Genomic DNA, 27,587 nt, shown 5'->3' with positions numbered 1-27,587 from the left:
AAGTGGTGGCTGGGCAGTTTAAGGATTCCTAAATGAAGTGGATTGTTAGGATCCCTTTCTGCCTGGTTATGGTACTGAAATGCTCTTGGTTGCCCTACGCCAAGAGATGGACAGGGGAGTGCAACCCTGTTAATTCTCCTGGGCCTCTTGGCGGTTTTTGATATCATGAATCGTGGTCTCCTGTACCGCCTTTTGGAGTTGAGTCTGGGAGGTTGGGTCTGGGAAGTATCATTTTGCAGTGGGTCTTGGGCCTACTTCAAAGGTAGGTTTCAAAGTGTGGTGCTGGGGGACTGCTACTCCCCTCTTCCTTGGCCTCAGGCATGGTTCTGTCTTGTCCTCCGTGCTTTTCCACCTCTACTTAAAGCTGCTGGGAGAAGTAATCAGAGATTTGGGCTGTGTTGCTACCAATATGTAGATGACACTCACTGCTGTCTCTTGCTAGAGCGGATCTCAGGGAGGATGTAGAAACCATGAACGGATGCTTGGAGGCAGTTTTGGAATAGACGAGAGCTAATAAACTATGACTGAATCACAACAAAACTGAGGTGCTTTTGGTGGGAAGGTTTGAACCAGGGAATAGGTTATCTCCTGTTCTGGATGGGGCTACACCCCCTAAAACTACAGCACTACATTCTAGATCCCTGTCCATGAAATGTAGGGGTCTTTCTGTGAAAGTGTATTTTATTCTGCAATGCATTGGCTAACACTCTGTTTTTCTCTGTCTCTCTTCAGGCTGGTCCCTTTGTTCCTACGCTTGGCCTAGGTCCAAATCTACTAATCTTGAAAACAAGTATGCTGAATATGGTTGTAGGTTTAGACCTTTGCCATGAAGAGTCAAACAGTATGGCTTCCCAGAGCTGAAAAACACTTCATGTAACAACTCTAGCAATGTTCTGGAATTATATCAAAGAGCTGTATCTTTGTAATATACAAAATGTTGACAGCAGAGAACTTTTAATAATGTAACCATCATGTGAAGAAGGGGACCTTTTGGATCTGCTTGATCCAAAAAAAAGTTGCAGGTAAGAAGGATTTTATTAATTGCGGTTTCTTGTTCCTATCTACGGGTTAGGCAGAAGGCCTTGCAGAAGGTCATTTGCCTTGGAGAGAGAGCTTGAATTTAAATATCTTCCTTTGTGTTTCTCCAAGGTACAAAGTGAAGGTCATTTCATTATGTAAATATAATGGCTTGTATACAACCAACAGTGGGAATATACAGTGCATACAGACTTTTCCCTGCACCCCCCTCCCCCCCCAGCAATCCCGTTTGGGCCCCTGGGAAGATCCTTTCTGGACTTGTGGGGTCTGTGTGGACAAAAAGCCTCTGGGGGGCTACAAGGGAGAAGAATGAAGGAGGCAGAATCGCCCCCCTCCTCCTTCCATCAGTGGAATTGCACTTGTGTAAGAGAGAGGAAGAAGGCAATTCGGCCTCCCTCCTCAGTGCAGCCCTCCACCCCACATGATGTTTTGTCCACGGGTTCTGCAGCTCTAGGAATCATTTTGCTGGTTGTCGTAAGGGATGTCTGAGGGAAGGCAAACACAGGGGAAATTGGTCAACTTCTGCTCATTGTTAGTAGGATCCAAGCCAGTGTAGGAAAAATAGAAGTATTTCTTTGAATGCAAATAGGTGGATTTAAAGTACTGAAGTTAAGAGCTGTTTCCAAAAAATCTCTTGAAATCTTGTAAACTGACCTCTAACAAAGACTGAGCAAAGCTAGAGCTTGCATTGGATTCTTGTATTATTAGGATACGTTGCATTCAAGGATTACATGTGACTTCTGCTTTTCTGTTTGGTTAAAAATATACTCTGCTTCTACGAAAGGTTCATTTCTCCACTTTAGACCTTGATCCTAAATGTGTTAAACTCCACTGGTGTTAGTTGAGCCTTTTATATCTAAAGCAGGTTTAGGTTAGCTAGAACACCTGTTTCCTTTTGATATGTTACAGTTGCCAGGGAAGTTGAAGCTGTGTGACTTAGGGGCTTTCTAAGTCCATTGTATTTTCCGCTTATTGAAATTACCTATTAACAAATGGGGACAGTGTTATGAATGATGTAACATTTCTTGGTTGTTAAAGTTGCAGACCCATAGGTCTGATGAATAGCTGGCTTTATGGGAAAGGAATAGAACAACGTCTGGGTTTTTACATCAATAAATATTTATGTAAGAACTATGCTGGTGAATGTCAGCATACTTCAAAACAATTTTATAGTATTTGTACCTAATATTAACGTTATTGCTAAAAATCTGCCCCAGCTATGACCTTTATCGTAATGCCAATAGGAGATATATAGACTCGAAAGTTAAACTAGCTAGCTACTTGGTACAATGTTTCAGTACTTTCCCTGAAATCTTTGAACAATGGAATAGTTCTCAGAGATGAAAGATTTTTAGGTATAGCCATACACGTAGAAGAGCCTTAAAAGACACCTTCTTAGTGTCAAAGTATTTGCAGAATTATATTCTTTGCCACTTACAAAAGCAATTGGTCTATCTTTATCTGCTCTGTTCAGTTTTCCAGATTGATAGTCCCTTCTGTTCGGTAGCAATGGTTGCCAGCAGTATTTTGAAAGGGCTGTGTTTATATTCTTACTTTCCAAAAATTCAAGTTCTGGAGGCGTGCTCTTATGTGTCAGCAAAATAGAAGTATACACATTCAATGCACAATCTCTTTGCCATTTCCTGAAGAAGACAAGCACAAATACCAGCTGCTATTTTGATCTGACTGCTGCATAATTGGAATCTGCCACCTCCTTGAAACGGTGGGGGAAATGAGCATGCTTTTCAGATTTTAACTGCCTTAATTGATAGACTCAACTTTTTTTCTTTGCAGCTGAGTTTTAAGCAAGGCACATCTACTGTCCTTCCTGTGGGCCAAACTAATCACGATTTTGGGAGATCTGCCAGTTTCAGTTTTAATGGGAAGGCAGACAAAGGAGGGAGCTGTAGAGTTGAATGCAGCCCTAAAACTGTGGAAAGGGGGGAGGATTAACCCTTCTTTTGCAGGCCTTTGTTGTGATCAGAATCTGTCCTTCTCCAGCTGCTTTCCCACCTAAGGGGGAGAAGTGGTTCTCAGGCTAACATCTTTTTTTTTGAAAGGCGATGCAAATCTAACACAGTTTTGTTTATACGTAATTTGGAGGGGGTGCATCTGTGAAGGTCATGGAAAGATGCTACTCTCCAAATAGTTTTTCAGGGATTGGTTTCATTCCAATAAGCTTAGGGCTAGAGCAAAAGAATGAAGATGAGTTCAAGCTTTTCCCTGGTGAAGTATGTTTGGTAGTGGAAATAAACACCTGGCTGTCTAGTCAACTGGGTGATTTTTTTCACAGTCGAGGAAGGAGTAGAGTGGAGGGGAGAAGGGTAACAGCTACAGCTGTTCCATGGCAACTTGTTCGTAGCTCTGGACAGCATTCCAGGATTTGGTTGTGGCACACCACATCATGACCGCTGCTATATTGCCTATTGACTCGGGCAAAAAAGCATGAATACTTGGCAGCCTTGCCTGTGTGCTTTGCTAAGCCGTGCCTTTGACACCCAGGCCAGCCTGATGTGATTGGTGGGGCCTTAGCTACTGCCCCTTCCATCTTCTTTCCTTCCTATTGCTTTTCCCCCTGCATTTCAGTTGGAGGGTCTGTATTCCAGCTCTGGGTTGGAAGATTCCTGGAGATTTTTTGTGGGGGGAGCCTGGGGAGGGCGTGTTTGGGGAGGAGAGTCCTCAGTGGGGTTTAATGCCATAGAGTCCACCTGTGGCTCCTTTTTGCTTTAATCCCTTCTAAATCCATCCCACGATATGTCTTCCATTTAACGGTATATCAATATAGAAGAGCATTTATGTTGGCTAGGCTGAATGCTTTCCCGCCTAGGGTTACGGAAGGACGCTTTGCAGGCATTCCCTATTCAGATAGAAGCTCTGTATGTGGGGATGGCCATATAGAGACCCTGGAAGACATTTTGCTGTACAGTTGTCTTTGGGAGGATCTGAGGTGGAAATATTTACGGCAACTCCTATTTTGTAAATTTTATCTCTCCCCGCAAAGCTTAATCCAATGGTTGTTATTTGGTACAGATAAAAGAATCACATTATTAGTGGCTAAATTTTTGCAGGCAGTAATTAAATGTAAAAAGGGTTAACATTGGGGATTATATTAGTGTGATTCCGCTTGTGGCCTTTTGGCTGTTTAAGCAATATCATTTAAATAAGAGTCCACCTTCCAAAGCAGTCATTTTCTCCAGGGGAAGTGATTTCTATAGCCTGGAGATCTGCTGCAATTCCTGAAGATCTCCAGTCACCTCCTGGTGGTTGGCAACCCTATTTGGAGTGCCTATATCAGGCATGGTGAAGTATCTTAAGACAAGTAGATTTTTTTTTAACCTGATATGTTTCTGCTTAGTTATCTTCCAAATGAACAATGGGCTGGATCCTAACAGCTTTGCCAATGGTTCAAGAGCATGGAAGGGCAATCACACTCATTTCCCCCTTCCACCTGTTGCTTCATCCTACATGTTTTCCCCATACAGTTCCCATGATCCCTGGCACAGCTTTCTGAGGATTCAAATGGGGCCACTCCCCCCTCTTGCATCTGTGGAAAAGCTCATAGAATTGAGTTCTATATATGTGGGTCAGGGTTATAAAATACCATTGCTGACTTTCTATTGAACAGTAGTTAAAGTGGTAACTTGATTATGGGAGGTGATTGGGGATCTGCGAGTCCTTGGACCGCTGAATACAAATTAGGGTTAAAACTTTTTACTACTAAAATTCCGCAAACTGTTGGACAGGTGCTATGATTGGCAACAAAGGTGCAAATGAGAAAGGACTGTGAAAGGCACCTCCGTATACCACTGTAATATTAAGCGTTTCGTCTTTCTTCAGGTTTTTCTGCAGGACTCTACGAACTTAGTCTTTTGATAACCTTAAGCGAAGATAACTAGCAAAATGCCTCCAAGACCATCATCTGGTGAACTGTGGGGCATCCACTTGATGCCCCCTAGAATCCTAGTGGAATGTCTTCTACCTAATGGTATGATAGTGACTTTAGAATGCCTCCGTGAGGCCACTCTGTTAAATATTAAACACGAACTCTTTAAAGAAGCTAGAAAATACCCTCTCTACCAGCTACTTCAAGACGAGTCATCTTACATTTTTGTAAGTGTTACCCAAGAAGCGGAAAGAGAAGAATTTTTTGATGAAACGCGGAGATTATGTGACCTGCGGCTCTTTCAGCCTTTTCTAAAAGTCATAGAGCCAGTAGGCAACAGAGAAGAGAAAATCCTGAATCGTGAAATTGGTGAGGCTTTCTGTATTTAGATATGTTTGCAGGTGGTGGTTGGGTAGAAATGTGATGGGAATTCAGAGGTTTTGGACTGTGTGAAAAAGTTGTCCCATCATATTGGCCATTGAGTACCCAATCATATTTTCGCTAGCAATGACCTTTTCACCTGAATGAATATGTATTGATATATTTGCATTGAGTGAGTCTCTCATTTATGCATACACACACACATCACATGTATTATAGAACTAGCAATGTTATTTATTTATTAATTCATACCCCACTTTCCTACCCAACAGGAACCCCAAGAAACTTGCATTTTCTCCTCAATTTTATCCTGATAACAACCCTGTGAAGTAGGCTAGGCTCAGAGGTTGTGACTGGCCTGAAGTCACCCAGCAAACTGCCACAGCAGAGTGGGGATTCGAACCTAGGTCTCACAGATCCTAGTTGCATCTGTTGATGCAATCTAGCTTGTGGTCTTAAATACTGCTGAAACAAGTAAACAAGTTAGTTGTAACTCAGTTGGGTCCTATTGCTTTCAGCTTTAGCAGCATCAATATCAGTTTTTAGCTGGCAAATTATGTGTCGATTCTGATGTTGCAAGGTGCAAGGGTTCCTTTTTTCTGAGGAAATCGAGGGACTCTGGGGCTTCCTATGATTAAAAAGCAAAATGTGTGTTTCCGTTTAAATTAAGACTGTTTTGTTAGAAACGTTTCTTATTTCAACGGAGAGAACGTACAGATAAATGTGATCAATGTCTAATAAAGGTGATGATGATGGTAAATATGCTTTGATTGGGCTTTCAAATGTTGGTGCAAAATATAAAAGGATTTCCTCTAGCACAAATAACTGGAAAAGAATCTGGCAAGTCCTAGTATTAAGGTTATAAGATTAATTTAATACAATTAATTACTATTCTGCAGCTTGCACTTCAACATACCTACGATCTTGCAAAGTTTAGGGTGTTTAAAAAATATGTATTGAAGAGGAATGTGATCATCTGGTTTCTTAGAGATCCGTCTTGATGTAGTGGCTAGAGTTTTGCGCTTTGATCTGGGAGACCGAGTTTGAATACCCCATCTGCCATGAAAGTTGCCGGGTGATTGTGGGCCAGCCATTCACACACTTTCAGCCTAATCCACTTCACAGAGTTGTTGCGAGGCTAAAATGGAAGAGAATTATGTAAATTACTCTGTGTCCCCATTGAGGAGAAAGGCAGGGTATAAATGAATTTTAAAAAAAATATTACTATTGGCTAACAGCACTCAATATAGTACTAAAAATACTGTGTTCCTTGCTTTAATGTTTATTAGATGTTTGCTTTCTTTTTAGGTTTTGCTATTGGCATGCCTGTATGTGAATTCGACTTGGTTAAAGATCCAGAAGTTCAGGACTTCAGAAGAAACATTCTGAATGTTTGTAAAGAAGCAGTAGAACTTCGAGACGTTAACGCACCCCACAGTAGAGCCCTATATGTCTGTCCCCCCAACATAGAATCATCGCCTGAGTTGCCCAAGCACATATACAATAAACTAGATAAAGGTAAAAGAAGCATTTGGTATAGCCGTTCGGCACGTTTGCCAAATGGTGTTTGATGGATGGGAAACTGCTTTGACAGTGAAATTAATAACGCTTCCAGTTTTGAAGTGCACACTTCAGTCAGGATAATCTCAGTATAAATATAGTTTTTTGGGTGTTTTCTTTTTAAAGAATTCCGCTTTCTTGATGCGCTCACCTTTTTCTGCTCCAGCAGTGTTACAAGATTTTGTCCGAGGGATTTGTATCGTTGTTAGGGATTGCTTAATAAATTACTAATAAAGTAGGGTCAGGTGCTCGGAAGAAGCTGATTCCAGGAAACAGTACTGTAGAGCACTAGGTCAATCCAGGGCTCTGCTGCCTCCCATCCCTTTGCCCTACCAACTCAGCCCTGGTTTGACCAAGGAAATGGTGGGTTCACCTGGTTTTTTTGCCAGTCCTGAAGATGCACAGAAGGGACAGCACAGAGTGGTGCTTCAGGGTCTTTTCCTTTATCCCAGGAGGTGCTTAATGGGGTGGAGAGAGCATCTAGGCACACAACTTCGTCTTTTTATTGTTTGTTCTGGGAGTACAGTTTGGTAAAATATCTCTAGCATAAGGAGGCGCAGGGGGAGAATGGTATTTACACATATGTACTATGAACTGGGTACTCGTTTAATTTTCAGCACACTTGTCAGGGCGTGTCAGATCTGTCACGCCCTGACCTGGATAGACCCAGGCTAGCCTGATCTCATCAGATCTCAGAAGCTAAGCAGGGTCAGCCCTGGCTAGTATTTGGATGGGAGACCTCCAAGGACTACCATGGTCGTGAGGCGGAGGCAGGCAGTGGCAAACCACCTCTGAACATCTCTTGCATTGAAAACCCTACGGGGTCCGCCATAAACCTGCTGTGACTTGACAGCAAAACAAAAGAAAATCTGTCACCCTGAAAGCATTTTGGTCTTTGCAAAACAAATGCCTGGGTTTGTTTTTGTTTTTTTCTGTGATATTTTGTTGGTGGCTGTTACACAACATCCCCTGTGTCTGGACGCAGCACGGGAAGTGTGTCTTCGAGCAGTCTGCATTGAAACCTGCCCTGTTTCCTTCCATTTCAGGGCAAATAATAGTGGTTATCTGGGTAATCGTGTCTCCCAATAACGACAAGCAGAAATACACCTTAAAAATCAACCATGACTATGTGCCAGAGCAAGTAATCGCCGAAGCAATCAGGAAAAAAACACGGAGTATGTTGCTGTCTTCGGAGCAGCTAAAGCTATGCGTTTTGGAGTATCAGGGAAAGTATATTTTAAAAGTGTGTGGTTGTGATGAATACTTGCTAGAAAAACACCCCCTGAGTCAGTATAAGGTGAGTAGCATCTTGTTCGTGTCGTAATTTAATGCGGCTTGTCAGAGCTGGGTTTATGAACAGTTCGAAGCCTTGAAGGAAAGTGTTTGCATGAGAAATGAAACTGGGATCAGTCATAGAGCTTAGAAGATGAAGTTACTGAAGCAGTCTTACTTTTTAAATGGTTTGTTGGGGCTTCATGGGGAAAATAGAAGCATGTGGTATTTCTTTCCCTTTTTTTGTGCTTTTTAAGTGATTGTCACTGGGAAGAGAGTAGGGTTGCCAGGTCCCGCTTCGCCACCTGTGGGAGGTTTTGGGGGCGGAGCCTGAGGAGGGCAGGGTTTGGGGAGGGGAGGGACTTCAATGCCATAGAGTCCAATTGCCAAAGCGGCCATTTTCTCCAGGTGAACTGATCTCTATCGGCTGGAGACCAGTTGTAATAGCAGGAGATCTCCAGCTAGTACCCGGAGGTTGGCAACCCTTTATTTCAACATTTTCCACATTTAGACTGATCAGGCCTCTCCTGTCACTGTTGAAGGATCAGCAGGCTTGCATGTAATAGCTTTTGTAATGCAAAGCATGCGAGGGAGAGCCATCCGGCATGGCATGGGGCCAGGTTCCAGGGCTGGAGAGAGGAATCAGTTTGTGTCAGTGTCAGCGCTCCGTTCCCTTTGAGCAGTACTTCTCAGGTTTTGTGTGTGTGGGTGTGTTAAGTTGTGGCCTGTTTAGTTTGCCTCGGTAGTGTAGCGGGAAAAATAATAAATCAAAAGCAGGAAAGGGAGACAGAGAGACTTCAGACCAGAATTAGAAAGCCAGTGTTTATTCAGTAGCTACTGGGCTCAGCTTTGCTCTTGAGAACATTAAAAGAATTAGCTGCGCATTTTAACAAAGGTGTGCAACATCTTTTATAAGTTCATTATGCATTCTAAAATACATTATGCATATTTTATAATAACTTTTCATTGGATGCAAAGTCTTAGCTAATAGCTTACTGGTTGATTATCATATTCAGCTTATTCATGATTGGCTTCATTATAATACAGAATACAGGAATGCCATTGGTCTTATTTGAAGTTCTTTCCTGCCCCTGGTAACTACCATTGACTATTGTTCTTTCCTTAAGATTCCAGACGCCAGTTCTGGTATCTTCCCAGCTCTGGTCCAGCCAAACCTTGGAAGATATCAACTCCCTTCCTCCTTTGTCTAGCTAGCTTTAATCAACAGACCTCCTCTTTCTCATTTTTGCTATTCTTGGCTCCACTCTTTCTTTCCCGATTTCCCCCTCCTTTCTGCCCTTGTTTTTCCAGAGGCCTACTGGTTTTTCAAAGGCCTGCTGTCTCAGTAGGAAGGGGGTAAGCAAGCCCTTTTTGTTAGAATGTTAAGAATGTAAGGCTGCAGTCCTAAGTCACACCTATTTAGAAATAAACCATCTTGAATTCATTGGACTTCGCAATCCAATCCTATGTGTGTTTCCTTGGAAATAAATGGTAAAGCTCTGCTCCTTACAGCGGGGGGTAGGGGGACTAAGCCATGTTTTATATGAAGGTTGTTTAACTCAGTTACATTTTCCAAATCATAGTGACTCTAGTTTTTGCCATGACTGGAAATACAAAATCAGTAAAAATGAAAGTGAAACCTTTTGAGCAGTATACAAGTCTTGGGATCTTTGTGTGTGTGGCCTGAGGTTTATTATATTACTCTCTCCCTGGAGGAAAAAACCAGTAATGGCAGCAGACCATAAAAGAGACCCAGTTTGGGAATATTTTAATGAAGTTCCTCTACCTATGGGTAAGACAGACATGCATGCAAAATGCAAACACTGCAGCAAAGAAATGCCCGGCCTGGTGGCCCAAATGAAACTGGAAATAGTTCAACTCGCACTAATTTTGCAATAATGTCATAATTATCTATGTATTTCCAGTAATATAACCAAATCAGTATTTTTTGATAAAACTAATCTGAAATGTTATTCTAAAAATGAAACCTCCATCTGGTTGTAAATATTAAGATTATACCAGCAAGAATGAGTCTTTATGTAGAAAACCATGATTTAAATCAAGTCTTAACTGATTAGTGATTTAAATCCATTTGATTTAAACCAAATCCACCCTGATTCTGTTCCAGCAAGTTTTAATTTGAGTATAACCCCACCACCCACAACTGTTCCACCGAATCCTAGATTTTTCATTTTTGTGAACTTTCATGGTGTAAGAGATCTCCTGAAAATAACATAATAGTAGGCATCTTTCAGCCCTGACCTGGATGGCCCAGGCTAGCCTGATCTCATCAGATCTCAGAAGCTAAGCAGGGTCAGCCCTGGTTAGTATTTGGATGGGAGACCACCAAGGGTTGCTGTGCAGAGGAAGGCACTGGCAAACCCCCTCTGTTAGTCTCTTGCCATGAAACCCCCCCAAAAAAGGGGTCGCCATAAGTTGGCTGCGACTTGACAGCACTTTGCACACACACACACACACACACACACACACACACACACACACAGGCATCTTTCAAGGTAGTGCAAGCATAGAACAGTTGCCCAGTATTCCAAATAAAAGAAGGCTCCTTTGACCCTTGATCAGAATTCCCACTAATGTCATTTTTAGACTATTGCAAATCTGGAATACTAGCTTCAATTTTTTTTAAAAATGCAACCCAGTTTGTCCTGAGTAACACAAGTTAATAGCAATGTTATAACCTTTGCAGTTGAGCAATAATGCTATAACAGATTGCAGTGCAATTAACTGTCTCCACCCCCACCTTTTTGCAGTACATCCGAAGTTGTATCATGCTTGGTCGAATGCCCAACCTCATGCTGATGGCGAAGGAAAGCCTTTACACCCAGCTGCCATTGGATAACTTTACGATGCCATCTTATTCCAGGCGTATCTCTACGGCTACGCCGTACATGAACGGTGAAGCTTCAGCCAAATCTCTCTGGGTCATTAACAGTAATCTCAGAATAAGAATTCTCTGTGCTACCTACGTCAATGTAAATATTCGAGATATTGACAAGGTAAAAACCCTTTCTGTGTGTGGTCTGAATATGATAAGCATGCAGAAGCATTCTTTCAATGAGCGATTCTTTAAAAATAGCCAGGTTCCCATAGCTCTGTGGTGTTTTAAAAGGTCAGATTCCAGTGAACTTGAACTCTGTGCCCCCCCCCCCCAATGTAGATAAGCTAGCAGACAAGTAATTGAAACAGACTGAATTTGTTAGTGAGCTTTCTAGTCTGGGAGTGAGGCACACCTGCCATTGAGATTATCCTTTCCCGATCATCCCAGTTCACAGCCTTTGAGTGGCTGTTTCTCAGTTACAGAATTGCCTTCTCTGGACTTTGTGCATCTGGTGAAGTGAGCTTTGACTGGGGGAAACTGGCCTTGAAACTGGCCTTCTGTTTAATCTTCCTGGGGAGACTTTCTGAAGTCTGACCACACTGCAGAAGTTCTGGGGAACCTTTGAGTTTGAGTCGGCTTTCGGTGATTGGGATTAAGCTGCTAGTAGATGGGTTTTCACTGTGTATTCATATATGGAATAATTTCATTTTGCGACTTGTCCAAACTTCAGCCCGGCCCAGGACTGCTATGAATGCAGCCCAACACAAAATCATAAACGTACTTAAAACATTATGAATCAGCTATCATTAGTGTTGGTGTATTTTATGTGCGGCCCAAGACAATTTTTCCAATGTGGCCCAGGAAAGCCAAAAGATTGGACACCCCTGCTTTAAAAGCATTGTTCGTTCACTCCTAGTCCTCAAGTGGAATGGTCTGCAAATGTAGATGGGACTTGTTTCTCTGCTGGGTTAAAGCTATGAACGGTAGTTCTGTTGTGAGCTTGAGTGCTTCTGCTGACCCTCATATTTCGTTTGTAGACACTGCCAAATAAATAAATGTTACTTTTGAGATATCGGAATCTTTTTGTCTAAATAAGTGCTGACTAACACTCGTAGACGTTTGATGTACGTGAAATAAATTGCTAAATCGACAGTTGCCTTGTAAAACCCTGGATTGCAGCGTAGTGTAGTTACATGTTTAAACATGCTGTTTTCAGATCTATGTCCGAACTGGTATCTACCATGGAGGAGAACCATTGTGTGATAATGTGAACACTCAGAGAGTACCTTGCTCCAATCCCAGGTAAATAATAGCTCTAAACCAATGAAAAGAAGCCTGTTGTTAAAGATATTTGATGTGTTTGGGCTCTTCTTTCCTTTTTAAATATTTTATTAACAGAGCATACCACACTGTTAATAACTTCATAGTCAAATTCTGTGTGATTTGCAGGACACTGAAACTACTTTTATATCCATCTTAGAGATGATTATGGTATCCACTGCTATAAATCACAAAAATCACAAAATCACACACAAGGTTGGAAGAGACCACAAGGGCCATCCAGCCCCAACCCCCTGCCATGCAGGATCCCACAATCAAAGATTGATTAGAGAACACTCTAAGTTTTTAAATGGTTATCTTAGGAGTATGGTGTCTCACTTCGACATGCATTGATCCATCATCGATGAGCAAATCAAAATAGGGCCAGATGGGCAGCCCATTCCTGAAGGGGGGCGGAGCTGCATAGGAGCCGGCGTGACCCCTACACTGACATCTGTGCCACTTCTGCTGTGCAAACTGGCATGGACGCCAGCATAGGGCAACTTACGCCAGTCCCCGTAGATGCCGATAGCAGCTCGGGCACTGGCACTGCCTCCCAACGGTGTTTTCCTGGCGTATCTCCCCATGCCGGCATCTGGGGGATGTTCCTGGGAGCAAAGCTACCACTATGGGGAGTTCCACGGGGTTTTTTCAGACAAGTGATTTTAATTGTTTTTTCTGCTTGCTGTGTTTAATTCACTTTCCTAGGGAGGTGGTGAGCTCCCCCTCACTGGAAGTCTTTAAGCATAGGCTGGACAAAACACTGGTCAGAAGAGCTCTAGACTAATCCTGCATTAAGCAGGGGTTGGACTAGATGTCCTGGATGGCCCCTTCCCACTCTATAATTCAGTTTTTTATTTCAAATAGAACAAGGAATTTGGTAATCAATTTTTTGTTAAATTCCTAAGGCCTTTTGGTTAGCTTCTACCTTTCCCCCACACAGGTGGAATGAATGGCTACAGTATGAGATGCATATTCTTGATCTTCCACGTGCTGCTCGGCTTTGCCTTTCTATCTGCTCAGTTAAAGGTAGAAAGGGTGCAAAGGAGGTAAATATTAAACCTTTCAGTATAAGAAACTTAAAAAACAAGTTCTTTCAAATGACTCTCTGGACTGGCCTACACATGCGCTAGAGTGAGGTGGTAGAATGGGGTGTTACTACTTCAGACAATAGGTGGAAATGTCAGGCTTTTATTGCATTTTCTGGTAAAAAGTCCCTGCAAATTAAAAATTGGTATATGAGAGAGACCGATACTAGCCAGCCCTCTGCAGTCCATGCTAGCTTTCTGCTTCCAGGGACTTACTAATATCTGAGAACTCTTGACAAATTTAATCCTTTGCCTGTAGTCCAAAGTGGTTCAGTTCATACTACTTCCTCATTGTCTCATTATGAGGAGGAGCTGTGGCTCAGTGGTACAGCATCTGCTCAGTATGCAGAAGGTCCCAGGTTCAATCCCTGGCATCTCCAGTTGAAAGGACCAGGTAGTCGGTGATGTGAAAGACTTCTGCCTGAGACCTTGGAGAGTTGCTGCCAGCCTGTGTAGGCAGTACTGATCGTGATGGACCAAGAGTCTGATTCAGTGTAAGGCAGCTTCATGTCATTCTGTTGCAGGTGTAGACCAGACCTGTGTTGACCTCTAAACTGCGACTCATGTCTTTGTGATCCATGCATGAGTTTTTTTAACAATGCATCACCCCCCCTTCTGCGTTTTTTAAATTTGTAATGTGGTCATTAATAGGTGAGACTAAACAGTGATTGTTTGCTCTTTTTAAGGAGCACTGCCCATTGGCGTGGGGGAATATTAACATGTTTGATTACACAGACACGCTTGTTTCTGGCAAAATGGCTCTGAATTTGTGGCCTGTACCTCATGGTCTGGAAGACCTCCTAAATCCCATTGGAGTTACTGGATCAAATCCAAATAAGGTAAATGGGCATCTCATGACAACTTCTAGCTTTTGTTTTCCTCTTTAAATTTGTTGTGTTGAATCACAGTTTCTTAGTACATCATAGCGGTCTTGTACACACAAACAAGGCACAATTCCCAAAGTGTAATCTGCCTGAGCGTTCCACTTCTTATGGAGGAACATGATGGAATGCTCTTCCATAATCTCTGCACTTGAAAAATCAGCAAGTTAGGGAAGCAAGATTCAAGTCTAGTAGTACCTTAAAGGCCAACAAGATTTCCAGAGTATAAGCTTTTGAGATTCAAAGCCCCCTTCATTAGATAACGAAGGGAGTTTTCGCTCTTGTAGTCTTATACCCTGGAAATCTTGTTGGTCTTTAAGGTGGTACTGGACTCGCATCTTGCTCTCCTGCTGCAGACCGATGCGGTGAGCCACCTGAAACCAAATTAGGGAAGTCAGCCTTGTCCCTTGAACGCTTTCGTTTGCAGGAGCATACAGTTCTCTGAACTAACACCCGCAGTATGAAAAAGGGGGTGACCCTTTAGGCTGTCAGAATAGTAATGCCTATGCCGTTTGTACCTCTGGCTTTAACACAAAATGGAAGATGGGTTTTAAAATGGGAGCCAACCAGAGGATGTCCAGATGGGAGCTTCTGCTTAAAGGTGATCAAGCCACATAGAATTGCTCCTGTCTGAAGGTCAGGATGTGGTTAAGGTGTGTCTCCACCTCAGGTGTGCTTAGTGGGGCCAATTTGTGCTGATTGATGCGGTTATGAACAGATGAAGACATCAGCAGCCTTTCAAGTTGCTGATTCACGAAGACAGCTGGCTTTGGTTCTGAGTAGTGAGGCAAATTTGGCAACTATTGTAGTTATATTAAGTTATCATTTACCCTATAAGAGAATTTGGGGAAGGAAGGAGAATTTTCCTCTTAAGTCTCCCAGGGGAGAGAGAGAAAAATGCAGCTGCCTATAGAAACGCTGTAATATATGATGTTTTAGCTTTGGCCAAGCTAAGTTAGAGCAACCTTTTATTGACTTATTAAAGTTACTTTAGAAAACTTTTATATTTGTTAACTCAGCATCCTGACTTCTAAAGTAAGCTCTGAAAGTAATCTTGAAGCTGCTAATTTGGTCCAATTAGTAGTTGCTAATAATCTTGTAGTTGTCAAGGGTAAAATGATTCGGTAAGATGGAATCATAGCTTTGGCTTTTTCCGCACAAATGCCTTGCTTTGCTTTAACTTCCTCACTGCAGGGCTTTTTTCCCCAGGAGCATCCACATAGTTTCCTCCTTTTCCTCCTGCTTCTCGGCTTCCCCTTGCTTTGCTGCCTGGTTTGGTATGATCTTTTCAGAAAGACTGTAGTAAAAGTACCTTTGCAAGCCAAGTAGATAGCGAAATGAGCATTTTTGCAGCTTCTGCCTACATCTTCAACATTTTCCTTGCCTCAGTCCATCGTGGCCACCATTCATTTTGCTATATAGCCTTATGCTGTAATAGTTATTGTTGTTAGGGGCTGTGGCTCAGTGGTAGAGCATCTGCTTGGCTTGCAGAAGGTCCCCGGTTCAATCCCCGGCATCTCCAGTTAAAGGGACTAGGCAAGTAGGTGATGGGAAAGACCTCTGCCTGCGATCCTGAAGATCTGCTGCCAATCTGAGTGGATAATACTGACTTTGATGGACCAAGGGTCTGATTTAGTATAAGACAGCTTCATGTGTTCATGGGTTTAGAAAACAACCTGTGGCTGTTCTGAATGCCTCTGTATTTGCAGTGATGCTGGAAGGAATGCGGAAGGGGTTGCCAGCTCTGGGTTGGGAAATTTGGGGAGTAGAGCCTGGGGAGGGCAGAGTTTGGGGGGGGGGATTAAGCAAGGTATAGTGCCATACAGCCCACCCTTAAAAGCAGCCATTTTCTCCAGGGGAACTGATCTCTGTCATCTGGAGATCAGTTGTATTTCCAGGAGATCTCCAGGCCCCACCTGGAAGGTTGACAGCTCTAAATATGGGAAATACCAAGCAGAAGCAGCCTTTTTCTTCTTATTTTTAAATTTAAGACCAATGTTCTAAACACTTTATTTCCCATATCCATTCGAAGCTTGTAACCATTCCAGTTAATAATAATCCTACACCTAATGCTGATTTAAATAATTGTTCAAATTATGCAAGTTACAATCTTCTTTAATGTTTTAAATTGCTGTGATTTATTATTGATAATTGATGGAAACATTTAAACCCTATGAAGCAGGGGTTCGTTTAGATGCAGGATGCTATTGTCGCCTGGGTAGTAGTGGAACAACCCAGAGGCTATTTGACCTCTTTATTAGCTGCTTATGAGAACTGGGCCTATGACTGGCTTGGCTGTTAGAGGTCTCTTTTGCTCTAGGCCCAGGGCAGGCAGATAGAAAACAAAATTGCAAAGGGGACCATTTGGAACTGCAGCACACTTTATGATTCCTGAATTAATGTGAAACTATGGTTAGTGCATTGGCCTGTTTGTTGTACATCTCTAGAAATTGATTCCAAATGAGGGGAAAGGCATATTGAGAACTGATTTTCCATGGGCCATAAAGAGTGGACAGTATGCTTTAGCAATTGCTCATGTCCTCTAAAGGTACCCATGCTATGTTTGTGGAAATGCAGTTTTTATTTTCTTGATTGAAATTATTGATAACGTACAAGCACAAACTGTTTTAATTCCTCCACCTCCCCAGGAAACTCCATGCTTAGAGCTAGAATTTGATTGGTTTAGCAGCCCTGTAAAGTTTCCTGACATGTCAGTGATTGAAGAACATGCTAATTGGACTATCTCTCGTGAGCTAGGGTATAACTACAGCCCTGCCGGGCAGGTAAGGAGAACTTTACTTTTCTAGTTGTTTTGTGAAAGCCCTTAGAACATGTGTGCACATTCTTAAAATTCTTTATGGAGAGATGACAGTAGATGTATTAAGATCATATTAAATTCTGTGGACTTGCAGATCTATTTGTGGCGTGACAGAGCTCAGATTTAAGCAGAGCTTTTACTATGGAAATTCTAGGAATTTGTAATACAGGTTGAGCTTCCCTAATCCAAAAATCCGAAATACTCCAAAATCTGAAATTTTTTGAGTGCCGAAATTCCACACCTGATCTCATGTGACCGGTCATAGTCAAAACACAGGCACATAACAGACAGTTTATTCAGCGTCCCCAAGGGGGAAAAGACCCTCCCAGCTCTCGTCAGCTGCGATATATCTTTTCTGCGCACGCCCAGATTCCCCCATACAGGCACACCCGCAAAGGGCAGTCGTGCCATCAGCAGGTTCCCCAAGATATCTCTTCATGTCTATGCAAATATTCCAAAATCCAGGAACCACCCCTCCCCCCGAAATACTTCTGGTCCCAAGCATTTTGGATAAGGGATACTCAACCTGTAGTTTTTTTATCAATCATCAGGTCTTTGTTAATATAAATATTTGTTCTAGGTTTGTACTTAAACCCGTAATCTTTTGTTGCCTTTGGGTTTTTTTGGGGGGGGGGGTTTGCCTTTTGGGTTCATATGAGAATCTGTGTTTTACCCTATACATGCAGCACTGTGGGTACAGGGCTCACATATAAAGGAGGGAAGCATGTTTGCCCAGGCCTCCACTTATACGTGTTTACCCCAACATGGGCACAGCCCCATGTGCATGGGCGTGGAAGTTCCATCCCTATGACTAGGAACATTTGACAAGCAGCATTCCCAATAATAAGGATGGGGCTTATGCTTGCCTACCTTTTACTCATGTGATTGCTGTACCTATGTAAGGCGAACGCATGTTGGTGAGGCCAATGTGCTAAGTCATAAGTAGGGAATGATGCTACACGCTCAGTCTTCCTCCCTCTGCATATATCTTTACCTCATCTATAGGGCTTTTGGCTTTTGCCCATCTAATGCTACTGTGAACTTGAGTGAGCAAAAAAATAATAGTAAAGAGAGGAAGATGAGGAACAGGCATGCCTGAAGAGCTGTACCATTCTGTCCCACTTCCCTTGCATAGGATACTTTTAGACAAGAGGGTAGGATTGGATTGCCAAAATAGACTTTCCAATAATGGCTTGGTTCTTCCTGATACTGTAGAATAAATATACGGTCTACAGCCTCTTGTCGTATAAGTTCTAAACCTGTTAGCCTGCTCCCTCCTTGTTTATAAAAGGTAAAGGTAGTTCCCTGTGCAAGCACCAGGTCATTCCTGACCCGTGGGATGATGTCACATCACGACATTTACTAGGCAAACTAGTTTATTGCCTAGAATAATGTTCTTTTTCTCAAATCTCATTAGTGAATTAATACAGTCCTATAGCTGTTGTCCGCAGGCCTTGAAAACCTGTTACTAGTTAAGTTGCTGTTTTTATATCCTTGTTCCAAACAAAGATTAATGCTAGCGCCCTTATCTATCCATCCCTCACTGGTGGCAAAGATCTGTCAAATTGCTTCATACCGTCCAGATGATTGATTCTATCAACAATGGCAATATTAAGTGTAGTTGACCACATTTTTCACTTGGTCATCAGCAATTTATATGGGAGCGAATCATTAAACAGTTTTCATTTTAAGAGGTTCTAACACAACATTTCTGGAAAAGAATTCATAATGCTTTTAATAGGTGGAGGTTAATTCATTCTGAGCAGTCCCAAAGATGCTTTGGTGTTTACAGCAATCACATATGTCATCTACCATCCCAGTTTAAGGAAGAGGACCTACTTGGAGGGATAATGAATGGCTGCGTACCCTCCTTTGAACTCACAGTTGGTCTGATATCAGACAGGATAGGAAGCTTCCTTAGGACTCTTGGAGAAGCTATCGAAAGCTTTTTGACAATCCACGTACAGGTTTACTGTGAGCCATGGATCCACCAGGGCCGGCTCCCTGCCCAAGCCAGCCACTTGGGGCGCCAAACCAATATGGAAGGGGCTGTGGCTCAGTGGTAGAGCATCTGCTCGGCATGCAGAAGATTCCAGGTTCAATCCCCAGCATCTCCAGGTAAAGGGACTAGGCGAGCAGATGATGTGAAAGACCTCTACCTGTGAACCTGGAGAGCTGCTGCCAGTCTGAGTAGACCATACTGACTCTGATGGACCAAGGGTCTGATTCAGTATAAGACAGCTTCATGTAGGTGAGACTGGACCTAGGGGCCTTCTTAGTCCCCAACCTAATTGCAATCTCAGCTCTTACAGTAAGCCTGCCTTCTCCAACATAACCCAGTGGAGAATGGGTGGAGGAGGTAGGTGTGGCTTGTGCTTGTTGACCCAGTGGTGTTGCCCCTTTGGGGTCCAAGGCAGGCTGCCGAGGCCCTTCCTCTGCAGTCTGCATTGGATCCTGCCAGGGTGTCACAGGAGCAGGCCCGTGCCTTTTCCCGTATCGCTGCCGCTTCCATCCGCAGCTGGCTGCAAAGACGCTTCTTGAGGTGGCCTATGAAGAAGGACACCTTGAGTGGGCCCTGAGCTCCACAAATGTAGCGGCAGAAGCGTGTCCTTTGGTACGTGAGCAGTGTGAGCCTCCTATGCTGCTGGATTGAGAGGACTCTTCACCATCACAACAGCTTAAGTGATCGTGTGGCTGATGTGTTCCCATGTGTTTTGCCAGACAAACCTGACAGCGTTCGAAGATCTGCTGGCAAGGTTCTGTCCAAAGTGCCACCTTACACTGCCAAGTATGATGTTAATTTCAAGGAACAAAGGCTTTTCAGTTGTGAATAAAGAGATAGGGCACACACTCTCTGAAGAGTTCTTTCTTGGTCTCTTTTCAGAAATAAGCGAAACCTAGTTTTATGCCATGCCATCGGCCACTTCGTGTTTAAGTGAAACTATGATTTTAGTTACGGCTTTTGCCTTTGAATTATTATTAAGCCATTGCATACTTATATGTATTTTTTTTAAAAATTGAGGAAAGTAAGGTGCATGGGAATGCTGGGGTTAAAAAGCGGAACAGGTATACGGTGAATAAATGAAATAGGTTCAGTGCATCCAGGGCATAAAGCAAGCAGTTTCCAGTAGTTCTAATATAATCGCGTAAAGATGTGAATCCAGCCTTCGTTGTTTCAGTGACATGCTGTGCCTTGCCTTACAGAGCAGTAGAATCGCGAGAGACAACGAACTGAGCGAAAGTGACAAAGAGCAGCTCCGTGCAATTTGCACTCGCGACCCCCTGTCTGAAATAACTGAGCAAGAGAAGGACTTCCTTTGGAGGCACAGGTATGAGACTTCTGGAGAGCTGGCACACTTTAGCGACTGGTGTTGGACTGGGTTCCCGGAGCTCAAAGCTCCATTCAGCCACAGAGCTCACTGGGTGACCTTGGGCCAATCATTCACTCTCAGGGCAACTTCACTCAGAGGACATCTGAGAGGATAAGTTGGGGAAGGGGGAACCACGCACTGTGCCCTGAGACCCGAGCAGGATGGTCGTGATAGAAATGTGTTAGATACAGTTCCATCCAAATAAAGGAAGTTCTGTGAAGAGCAGGTGGAATAACCATAGGTATGGACACGTGACACATGAAGCTGCCTTATACTGAATCAGACCATTAAGGTCCATCAAAGTCAGTATTGTCTACTCAGACCGGCAGCAGCTCTCCAGGCTCTCAGGTGGAGGTGTTTCACATCACCCACTTGCCTAGTCTCTTTAACTGGAGATGCCGGGGATTGAACCTGGGACCTTCTGCATGCCAAGCAGATGCTCTACCACTGGCTGCCCCTGGAGGAACTCTTGGCCCAAATTTTAGGTGGGAATTGAAAAAGTCACCTGGACAAGGGCTGAGAATGTGTATATAATCTGTCAGCCAATTTGGGAAGGGAGGGCAGTTGTCTGTGAATCCTCTAGAAAGATATTTACATTACAGTAACTGCTAAGTACTTTTGAGTAGTCAGAAAATATTTGCTATGATACTTCAGACTCTTTGTGCAAAATCCATTTGCATTTTGTTTTGTTCTTTGCAGGCAATATTGTGTAAATATGCCAGAAATTCTACCCAAGCTGCTTTTGTCTGTAAAGTGGAACTCTAGAGATGAAGTAACCCAGGTAAAATCTGCATTTCTGAGCAACTTCAATTTTTAAAAAATCATGTATGCATTAGATTTTTTTAAACAACTCAAGCGACGGCTTTCATTTTAATAGCTTGAGTTAATGGGAGAATATAATTGAAATTTAAATTCTATGCTCAAGTGTATTTCTATATATACCATGTAACCTCTAGAACAGGGGTGTCGAACTCAATTGTTACGAGGGCCAGATATGACATAAGTGCCACTTGGTCAGACCGGGCCATGCCTTGCCAGCCCAGATTGGGACTGGGAAGGGGGTGGCTGCCTTGGCTGGCTTGTGGGCCAGATAAGAGCTCTCAAGGGGCCGGATCTGGCCCTGGGGTCTTATGTTTTACACACTTGCTCTAGAACGTTGTTAAGGAATAATGGTCCTCTAACAATTTCCTTTCGCTGCAGTTATAGAATCACAGAATATGGAATCATAGAATCATGCAGTTAACCTGTCCAACGAGGTTTGCAGGGTATAAGCTTTCGAGAGTTAAAGCTCCCTTCATCAGATACAAGTAGAAATGGGAGATAGGTCCCTGAGCCCTTATATCTCAGTGAGAAGGTGGGAGGGGTGTTGCAAAGAAGGGACTCCCTGGAAATCTTATATGCCAGTAAAGGTTCTTCTGCTGTTGTAGTTGTTTACCTGTCTTCCATAAATAACGTTTGTAATTCACTGCCACTGGATATTGTGATAGATGCAGATTGGATGGCTTAAAAAACATAGATTGATGCCCAGGGATTATCAGACATGACTGCTCACTAATCAGAGATGATATACCTTTGAATGCCAGACGCTGGAGACAGAGGAGCCAGCCCCTCCGTTTCATTGCCTGCTTCCAGAGGTGCCTGGTTTCTTGCTTGCAGTCAGCAGCAAAATGCTAGGACTAGTTGCAGTTTGAGTCTGATCCTGGGAGGCAGTTCTTGCGTTATCACGATAGCGGTAGTGAATGCAAATCCATGGCGTTCTCACCCGTGCAGATGTATTGCTTGATCAAAGACTGGCCTCCCATCAGACCTGAGCAGGCGATGGAGCTTTTGGACTGCAACTATCCCGATCGGATGGTGCGCGCTTTCGCAGTGCGGTGTTTGGAAAAATTCCTGACAGACGACAAGCTGTCTCAGTATTTGATTCAGCTGGTGCAGGTACTGCGATCTGTTTGAATCATCCCTAATTTTATTGCGTGGCTTGCGTTGATAAGCACAACATGCTAAAGAAGGTTCGGCGGAACTTTTCTGGAAGGTTGCGATTAATCCCCAGAACAGGTTAAGTCTGATCAGTTTTATTATAATGTTTGGATTTTTTTTTAAAAATGTAGAAATTAGGGGGAAGGACCTTGAATCTTGTGCTCTTAAAAACAATGGTGTTAAAGTACTTATTCTTGATTCAGAGTAAAGAGAGAGAACCAGGTGAGAGAGAGAAAAATATTTTGTATTTTTACCTTGAGGCAGCTTCAAAGAAATCATCTCTTCCCCAGTAAGTTAAAAAGGACAAAAAATGTCCTTTGTGCTCAGACTGCTGCATATAGAGTGAATGTTTACTCGGAAGAAGTTTGCCCTTTTTCGAAAGGGCCAGCTCATCAGTCAATGTATAACCTGGCTGCAGCCCTATGCACATTAACCTGGAAGTAAGCAGCTTTGAAAACAATCAGACTTGCTTCCAAATAAACATGTATAGATTGGGTTAGGCAACATTTTTGGCCCAAGTGCAAAAAAAAAACAAAAATTGCAGCGTCTGCCTGTGGAGAGATTGATTTGCTAGCAAACAACTGGGGCAGGAGAGGGAAGAAACAACTGTTGTGCTTGGCCAGGCAAACTGGGGGAAAGCCAAACCCCGACAGCGCTGCCAGCCTCTCCAAGGGCTTGCCTGGTCACTTGGGCTGAGAACCAGTCATGTGTGCTAAGCAAAAAATGGTCTGATGCACCACTGTTGGGCATATGTGTCAGGATTTGCCTACCCCCTGCTACATAGTAGCATGGGGTTAGGCTGCAATCCAATGCACACGTCTTTGAAAATATCCCCACATTTAAATCAGTGAGATTGACTTTCAGGTTAGCATGCATAAAAACAGGAACTCTGGGAACGAAATGAATCCAAAATTACGCTTCGGTCTGTTTTTCAAAAATATATATTTTATTATGTATTTAGCAAAAGACAATACAAAAACACAGTATCAGACATAAAACCATACATATAGTATATCAAACCATCTAAAGAGTGCTGTTTAACTGCTATGTTCTATGATATCAGCTAAGTTACTGGAAAGGTCTAAATCAAAAAAACCATAGATAATAAACACCAATATCCCTTAGTTAAAAAGTAGTATACCTCTTAATAATTTCTTCTTATTATATTACTCTTTCAAACCTAGTCTGAGATTTCCTTAGACTGACCTCCTATTAGTCTAAACAAAATTATTAACATATCAATGGCACAAGAATTTATAGATAACACTATAGCATTAACATTAAGCAGATTAATTTCTGAATTACCATTTCTTGCTATAGATAACTCCATTAAGGTCTACACTATATTGTACATAGCTAATCAATCAATAACTAATACGTATTTGCTCTAGATATTCTAGTACCTAGTTACAAAGTTACAATTGTGCATAACCATAGTAAGGCTTCCATTTCCTTTGTAGCTCCCCTAGGGATCTTTTGTTCAGCAGGCGGGTCAACTTTGCCGTTTCTGCATACTCTGCCATTTTCTCTCTCCATCTTTCTCTCTCTGAAAATATCCCCACATTTAAATCAGTGAGATTGACTTTACAGGTAAACATGCATAAGAGCAGGAACTGTGGGAATGGAATGCATCTAAAAATACGCTTCGGTCTGTTTTCTCCTGAGACAAATAGCTGCAAATTCTAAAAGAAAGAGGCGGAGAGGCGTACCCCTTTCAGATTCTAAATGACTCCGTTTGTGCAGGGGAAAAATAGAGAGAAGGGAAGGGAAATCCACACTACTGATCCTGCACAGATAAGCACCCTAGCTCAGAAAATTAGGGGTTTTCAGTAAGGTGCAAAACAGGATATAAAGGCAATGACAAAGCGGGTGAGCTTTGAGGCACAGAAGTAAGCGCTGGCTCCATTGTTTATGAAGGCAACTATAAAAGTTCATTTAGTGCTTAAACAAGATTATGTAGCGGATTTATTTAAAGGACCAGAATAGTGTTGAAGGGGAGACTCTTATTTCACAACTAGTTGCTGTAGAGGGAAACTTCTATTCACCCCGGGTGACCAGGCAACTGGTAATTTACAGGTAATGAATTGCTTTGCTGTCATTTAGAGCAGAAAACATTAACACTGCCACGTGCATATAGTAAAATGGGATTTTTTGCTCATTAATTCTGTTGCTTCTAGGTTCTGAAATATGAGCAGTACTTGGATAATCTTTTGGTAAGATTTTTACTGAAGAAGGCACTGACTAATCAGAGAATAGGGCATTTCTTCTTTTGGCATCTAAAGTAAGTTTGGTTTTTGTACTTTAAGCTTCTGTCTTGTTATAAAAAACATTAAATGTTAGCTTGACTGTCCTGTACCTAAACAGTCTTTAACACATGATTAGCTCTTTTGACTTGCTTTATTGTTTTATGTAGTTGAAAGTACGTCGTTACTAAAAACTAGGTTCGTAAAGATTCCTTTGTCTTGGGATTTGTCATTGTAACCTGCTTTGAGTCTGGTTTCAGAGAAATGCAAGTTAAAATTGCTCTAAATAAATACATTTTTTTTCAGTCCTTCCTACTGTCTTGGTGACCTGTGCAAACATCTTGGTACAGAATCCTGTTTTCTTTTTATAGTGCTATAGATAAAAGGGAGAGCCAGCGTGGTGTGGTGGTTAAGAGCGGCGGACTCTGATCTGGAGAACCGGATTCGATTCCCCACTCCTCCACATGAAGCCTGCTGGGTGACCTTGGGCCAGTCAGTTTTCTCAGAACTCTCTCAGCCCACGCAGAGGCAGGCAATGGCAAACCACCTCTGAACCTCTCTTGTCTTGAAAACCCTACGGGGTCACCATGTCAGCTGTGACTTGACGGCACTTTACACACACACACAGATATAAGGATGATTAAAATAATTTTTAAATACTAGCAGATTTTTAAAAATTGCACATTGATACTTATGTTGATTAATGTGCTTTTGAGATAAATGTTGATTTTTACTAATATCAGTTTCTCATATATACCAACAGTGTCTATGCTGAGTTCCCTGTCATTTCATGGTCTCAACTCTTCCCCATCTCTACAAGTAGAGACATTTTTAGTTGAGAAATGAAGGGAATGTACCCATATAGTAGATATTAAAAGTTACTAAATTATTTCTTCTGGTAGGTCTGAAATGCACAATAAAAATGTGAGCCAGAGGTTTGGTCTGCTTTTGGAATCCTATTGCCGAGCATGTGGGATGTACCTAAAACATCTGAGCAGGCAGGTAGAAGCTATGGAAAAACTGATTAACCTCACAGACATCCTCAAACAAGAGAAAAAGGATGAAACGCAAAAGGTAACTTTACGTCCAGCAGAGCAGGACGTTACTTAAAATTTGCTCCATAACAGAAACCAGAAAACTACGCTCTGTGTTTGCTGTTCTGTTTAGTGCTTTTTACTGAAATGCTATGTTCAAAAACTCTTTAGAAGAGCATGCCTGTTTGTTCTAAAAACTGGAACTAGTCACAATCTTGGAATCCATGAATACTCTGTCATCCACCAGGTACAAATGAAGTTTCTTGTGGAGCAAATGAGGCGGCCAGACTTCATGGATGCCTTGCAAGGTTTTATATCGCCTCTCAATCCTGCTCATCAGCTTGGAACCCTTAGGTATGTTCTTTCCCTGAACGTATAAAAGGTTGCTGCAATGTGTCTTTCTTGAGTTAATACTCATGGGAAATGTTGAAGAAGAGAGACTCTTTAAAGGCCTCAGGGGAAAGTTTGCTGTTTCGCAGCCTGGGTTTGCTGTTCAGGCCCCTTTCTTGGTAGGTTCTTTGTTTTAAAAAGACGCAAGCCATTAACTTCTGTACAATACCCCACCCCCTAGATAAATTATTATTGGCCTAGGGTTAGCAGTAGGATCCATTAAAGCCTCTCGTGAGAGAGCCAGCGTGGTGTAGTGGTTAAGAGTAGTGGTTTGGAGTGGTGGAGCCTAGTCTGGAGAAACGGGTTTGATTCCCCACTCCTCCACATAAGCTGCGGATGCTAATCTGGTGAACCGGATTGGTTTTCCCACTCCTGCACATGACGCCAGCTGGGTGACTTTGGGCTAGTCACAATTCTCTCAGCCCCACCTACCTCACAGGGTGTCTGTTGTGGGGAGGAGAAGGGAAGGCGATCGTAAGCCATCTTGATTCGTCCTTAAATGGTAGAGAAAGTCGGCATATAAAAACCAAATGTCGCAGGAGGGCTCCTCCCACCAGAGGAAAGCACCCACACTAGCAGAATGGATCTGTAAGAAGAACCCTGCTGGGTCAGACTTGTGGTCCATCTAGTCCAGCATCCTGTCTCACCCAGTAGCCAACCAGTTCCTCTGGCGATCTAATAAATAGGGCACAGAGGCTAAGGCCTTCCCCTGATGTTGCTTCCTGGCACTGGGATTCAGAGGTTGACTGCCTCTGAATGAGGAGGTTCCCTTTAGTTGCCATAGCTAATAGCCACTGATAGATCTGTCCTCTGTGAATCTGCCTAATCCCCTGTCTATGTCTGTGGCCATCATACATCCTCACTATGTCTATGGAATCCAACCAATGATTTGTCCAGCGCTGCCTGTGGAATGCGCCATGTGTCTAAACCCTTGGTTGTGGTGGTGCATTTTTATTCATTCGTATTTCCATTCAAATGGAGAAGCACTTTCCAGGAACAGAAATACCACAGTGCCCTTTTGGTCTAAGGGGTCAGCAGCACTATAACCCTTTGTGTCGGTTTGAAGGATCGCTTGTCTAAGGAGCAACTTTATCCTTTCCTAGGCTTGAGGAGTGCAGAATTATGTCATCTGCGAAAAGGCCGTTGTGGCTCAATTGGGAAAACCCAGATATTATGTCTGAGCTGCTGTTTCAGAACAATGAGATCATCTTCAAAAATGGGGATGGTAAGGAAGAATGTTTTAACTGTGGTCGGTGTGTTTCCCATTGCCCTTACTGTCTAAGCAAACATCCATCTGTTCAAATTCCACCAGCCGGTTTAAAGATTTATAGAACAAATCTGAACTGCATGAGCTTCGTGAATTATTTTCATTATCCGCAGTCTGGCTTTCTTTGGAATATTGGTATCTGGTGATCATGATCCAGCAAAATGTCCTGAGGAGCACACGCTGGAGTTTTTTTGTTGTTCTGATCTTAAGAGGAACACCCTGTCG

General features: G+C 42.7%; 1 protein-coding gene and 1 non-coding gene across 2 annotated transcripts in view; both read left to right on the top strand.

Annotated features, from left to right (window-relative positions):
- Nucleotides 1–737: 737 nt before the first annotated feature.
- The window catches only part of PIK3CA (phosphatidylinositol-4,5-bisphosphate 3-kinase catalytic subunit alpha), a 45,723-nt gene continuing 18,873 nt past the window's right edge, over nt 738–27,587 (top strand). Inside the window, exons 1-16 of the mRNA XM_056849559.1 lie at nt 738–1,022; nt 4,876–5,290; nt 6,611–6,820; nt 7,909–8,159; nt 10,906–11,151; nt 12,190–12,275; nt 13,237–13,342; nt 14,068–14,220; nt 16,911–17,045; nt 20,285–20,409; nt 21,151–21,232; nt 22,222–22,386; nt 24,606–24,709; nt 25,574–25,745; nt 25,953–26,059; nt 27,199–27,320. Coding sequence (XP_056705537.1) covers nt 4,939–5,290; nt 6,611–6,820; nt 7,909–8,159; nt 10,906–11,151; nt 12,190–12,275; nt 13,237–13,342; nt 14,068–14,220; nt 16,911–17,045; nt 20,285–20,409; nt 21,151–21,232; nt 22,222–22,386; nt 24,606–24,709; nt 25,574–25,745; nt 25,953–26,059; nt 27,199–27,320 — 2,416 coding nt within the window. The 5' untranslated portion in view covers nt 738–1,022; nt 4,876–4,938. The remainder of the gene's footprint in view (nt 1,023–4,875; nt 5,291–6,610; nt 6,821–7,908; nt 8,160–10,905; nt 11,152–12,189; nt 12,276–13,236; nt 13,343–14,067; nt 14,221–16,910; nt 17,046–20,284; nt 20,410–21,150; nt 21,233–22,221; nt 22,387–24,605; nt 24,710–25,573; nt 25,746–25,952; nt 26,060–27,198; nt 27,321–27,587) is intronic.
- Nucleotides 13,690–13,761, top strand: TRNAT-AGU (transfer RNA threonine (anticodon AGU)). Its single transcript has one exon. It is a non-coding gene; the product is annotated as a tRNA-Thr (tRNA).

The sequence above is a fragment of the Euleptes europaea genome, chromosome 5 (genome assembly GCF_029931775.1).
Source record: "Euleptes europaea isolate rEulEur1 chromosome 5, rEulEur1.hap1, whole genome shotgun sequence".
In the NCBI taxonomy this organism is placed as follows: Eukaryota; Metazoa; Chordata; class Lepidosauria; order Squamata; family Sphaerodactylidae; genus Euleptes; species Euleptes europaea.
This window is presented reverse-complemented; position numbering and strand designations above follow the sequence as displayed.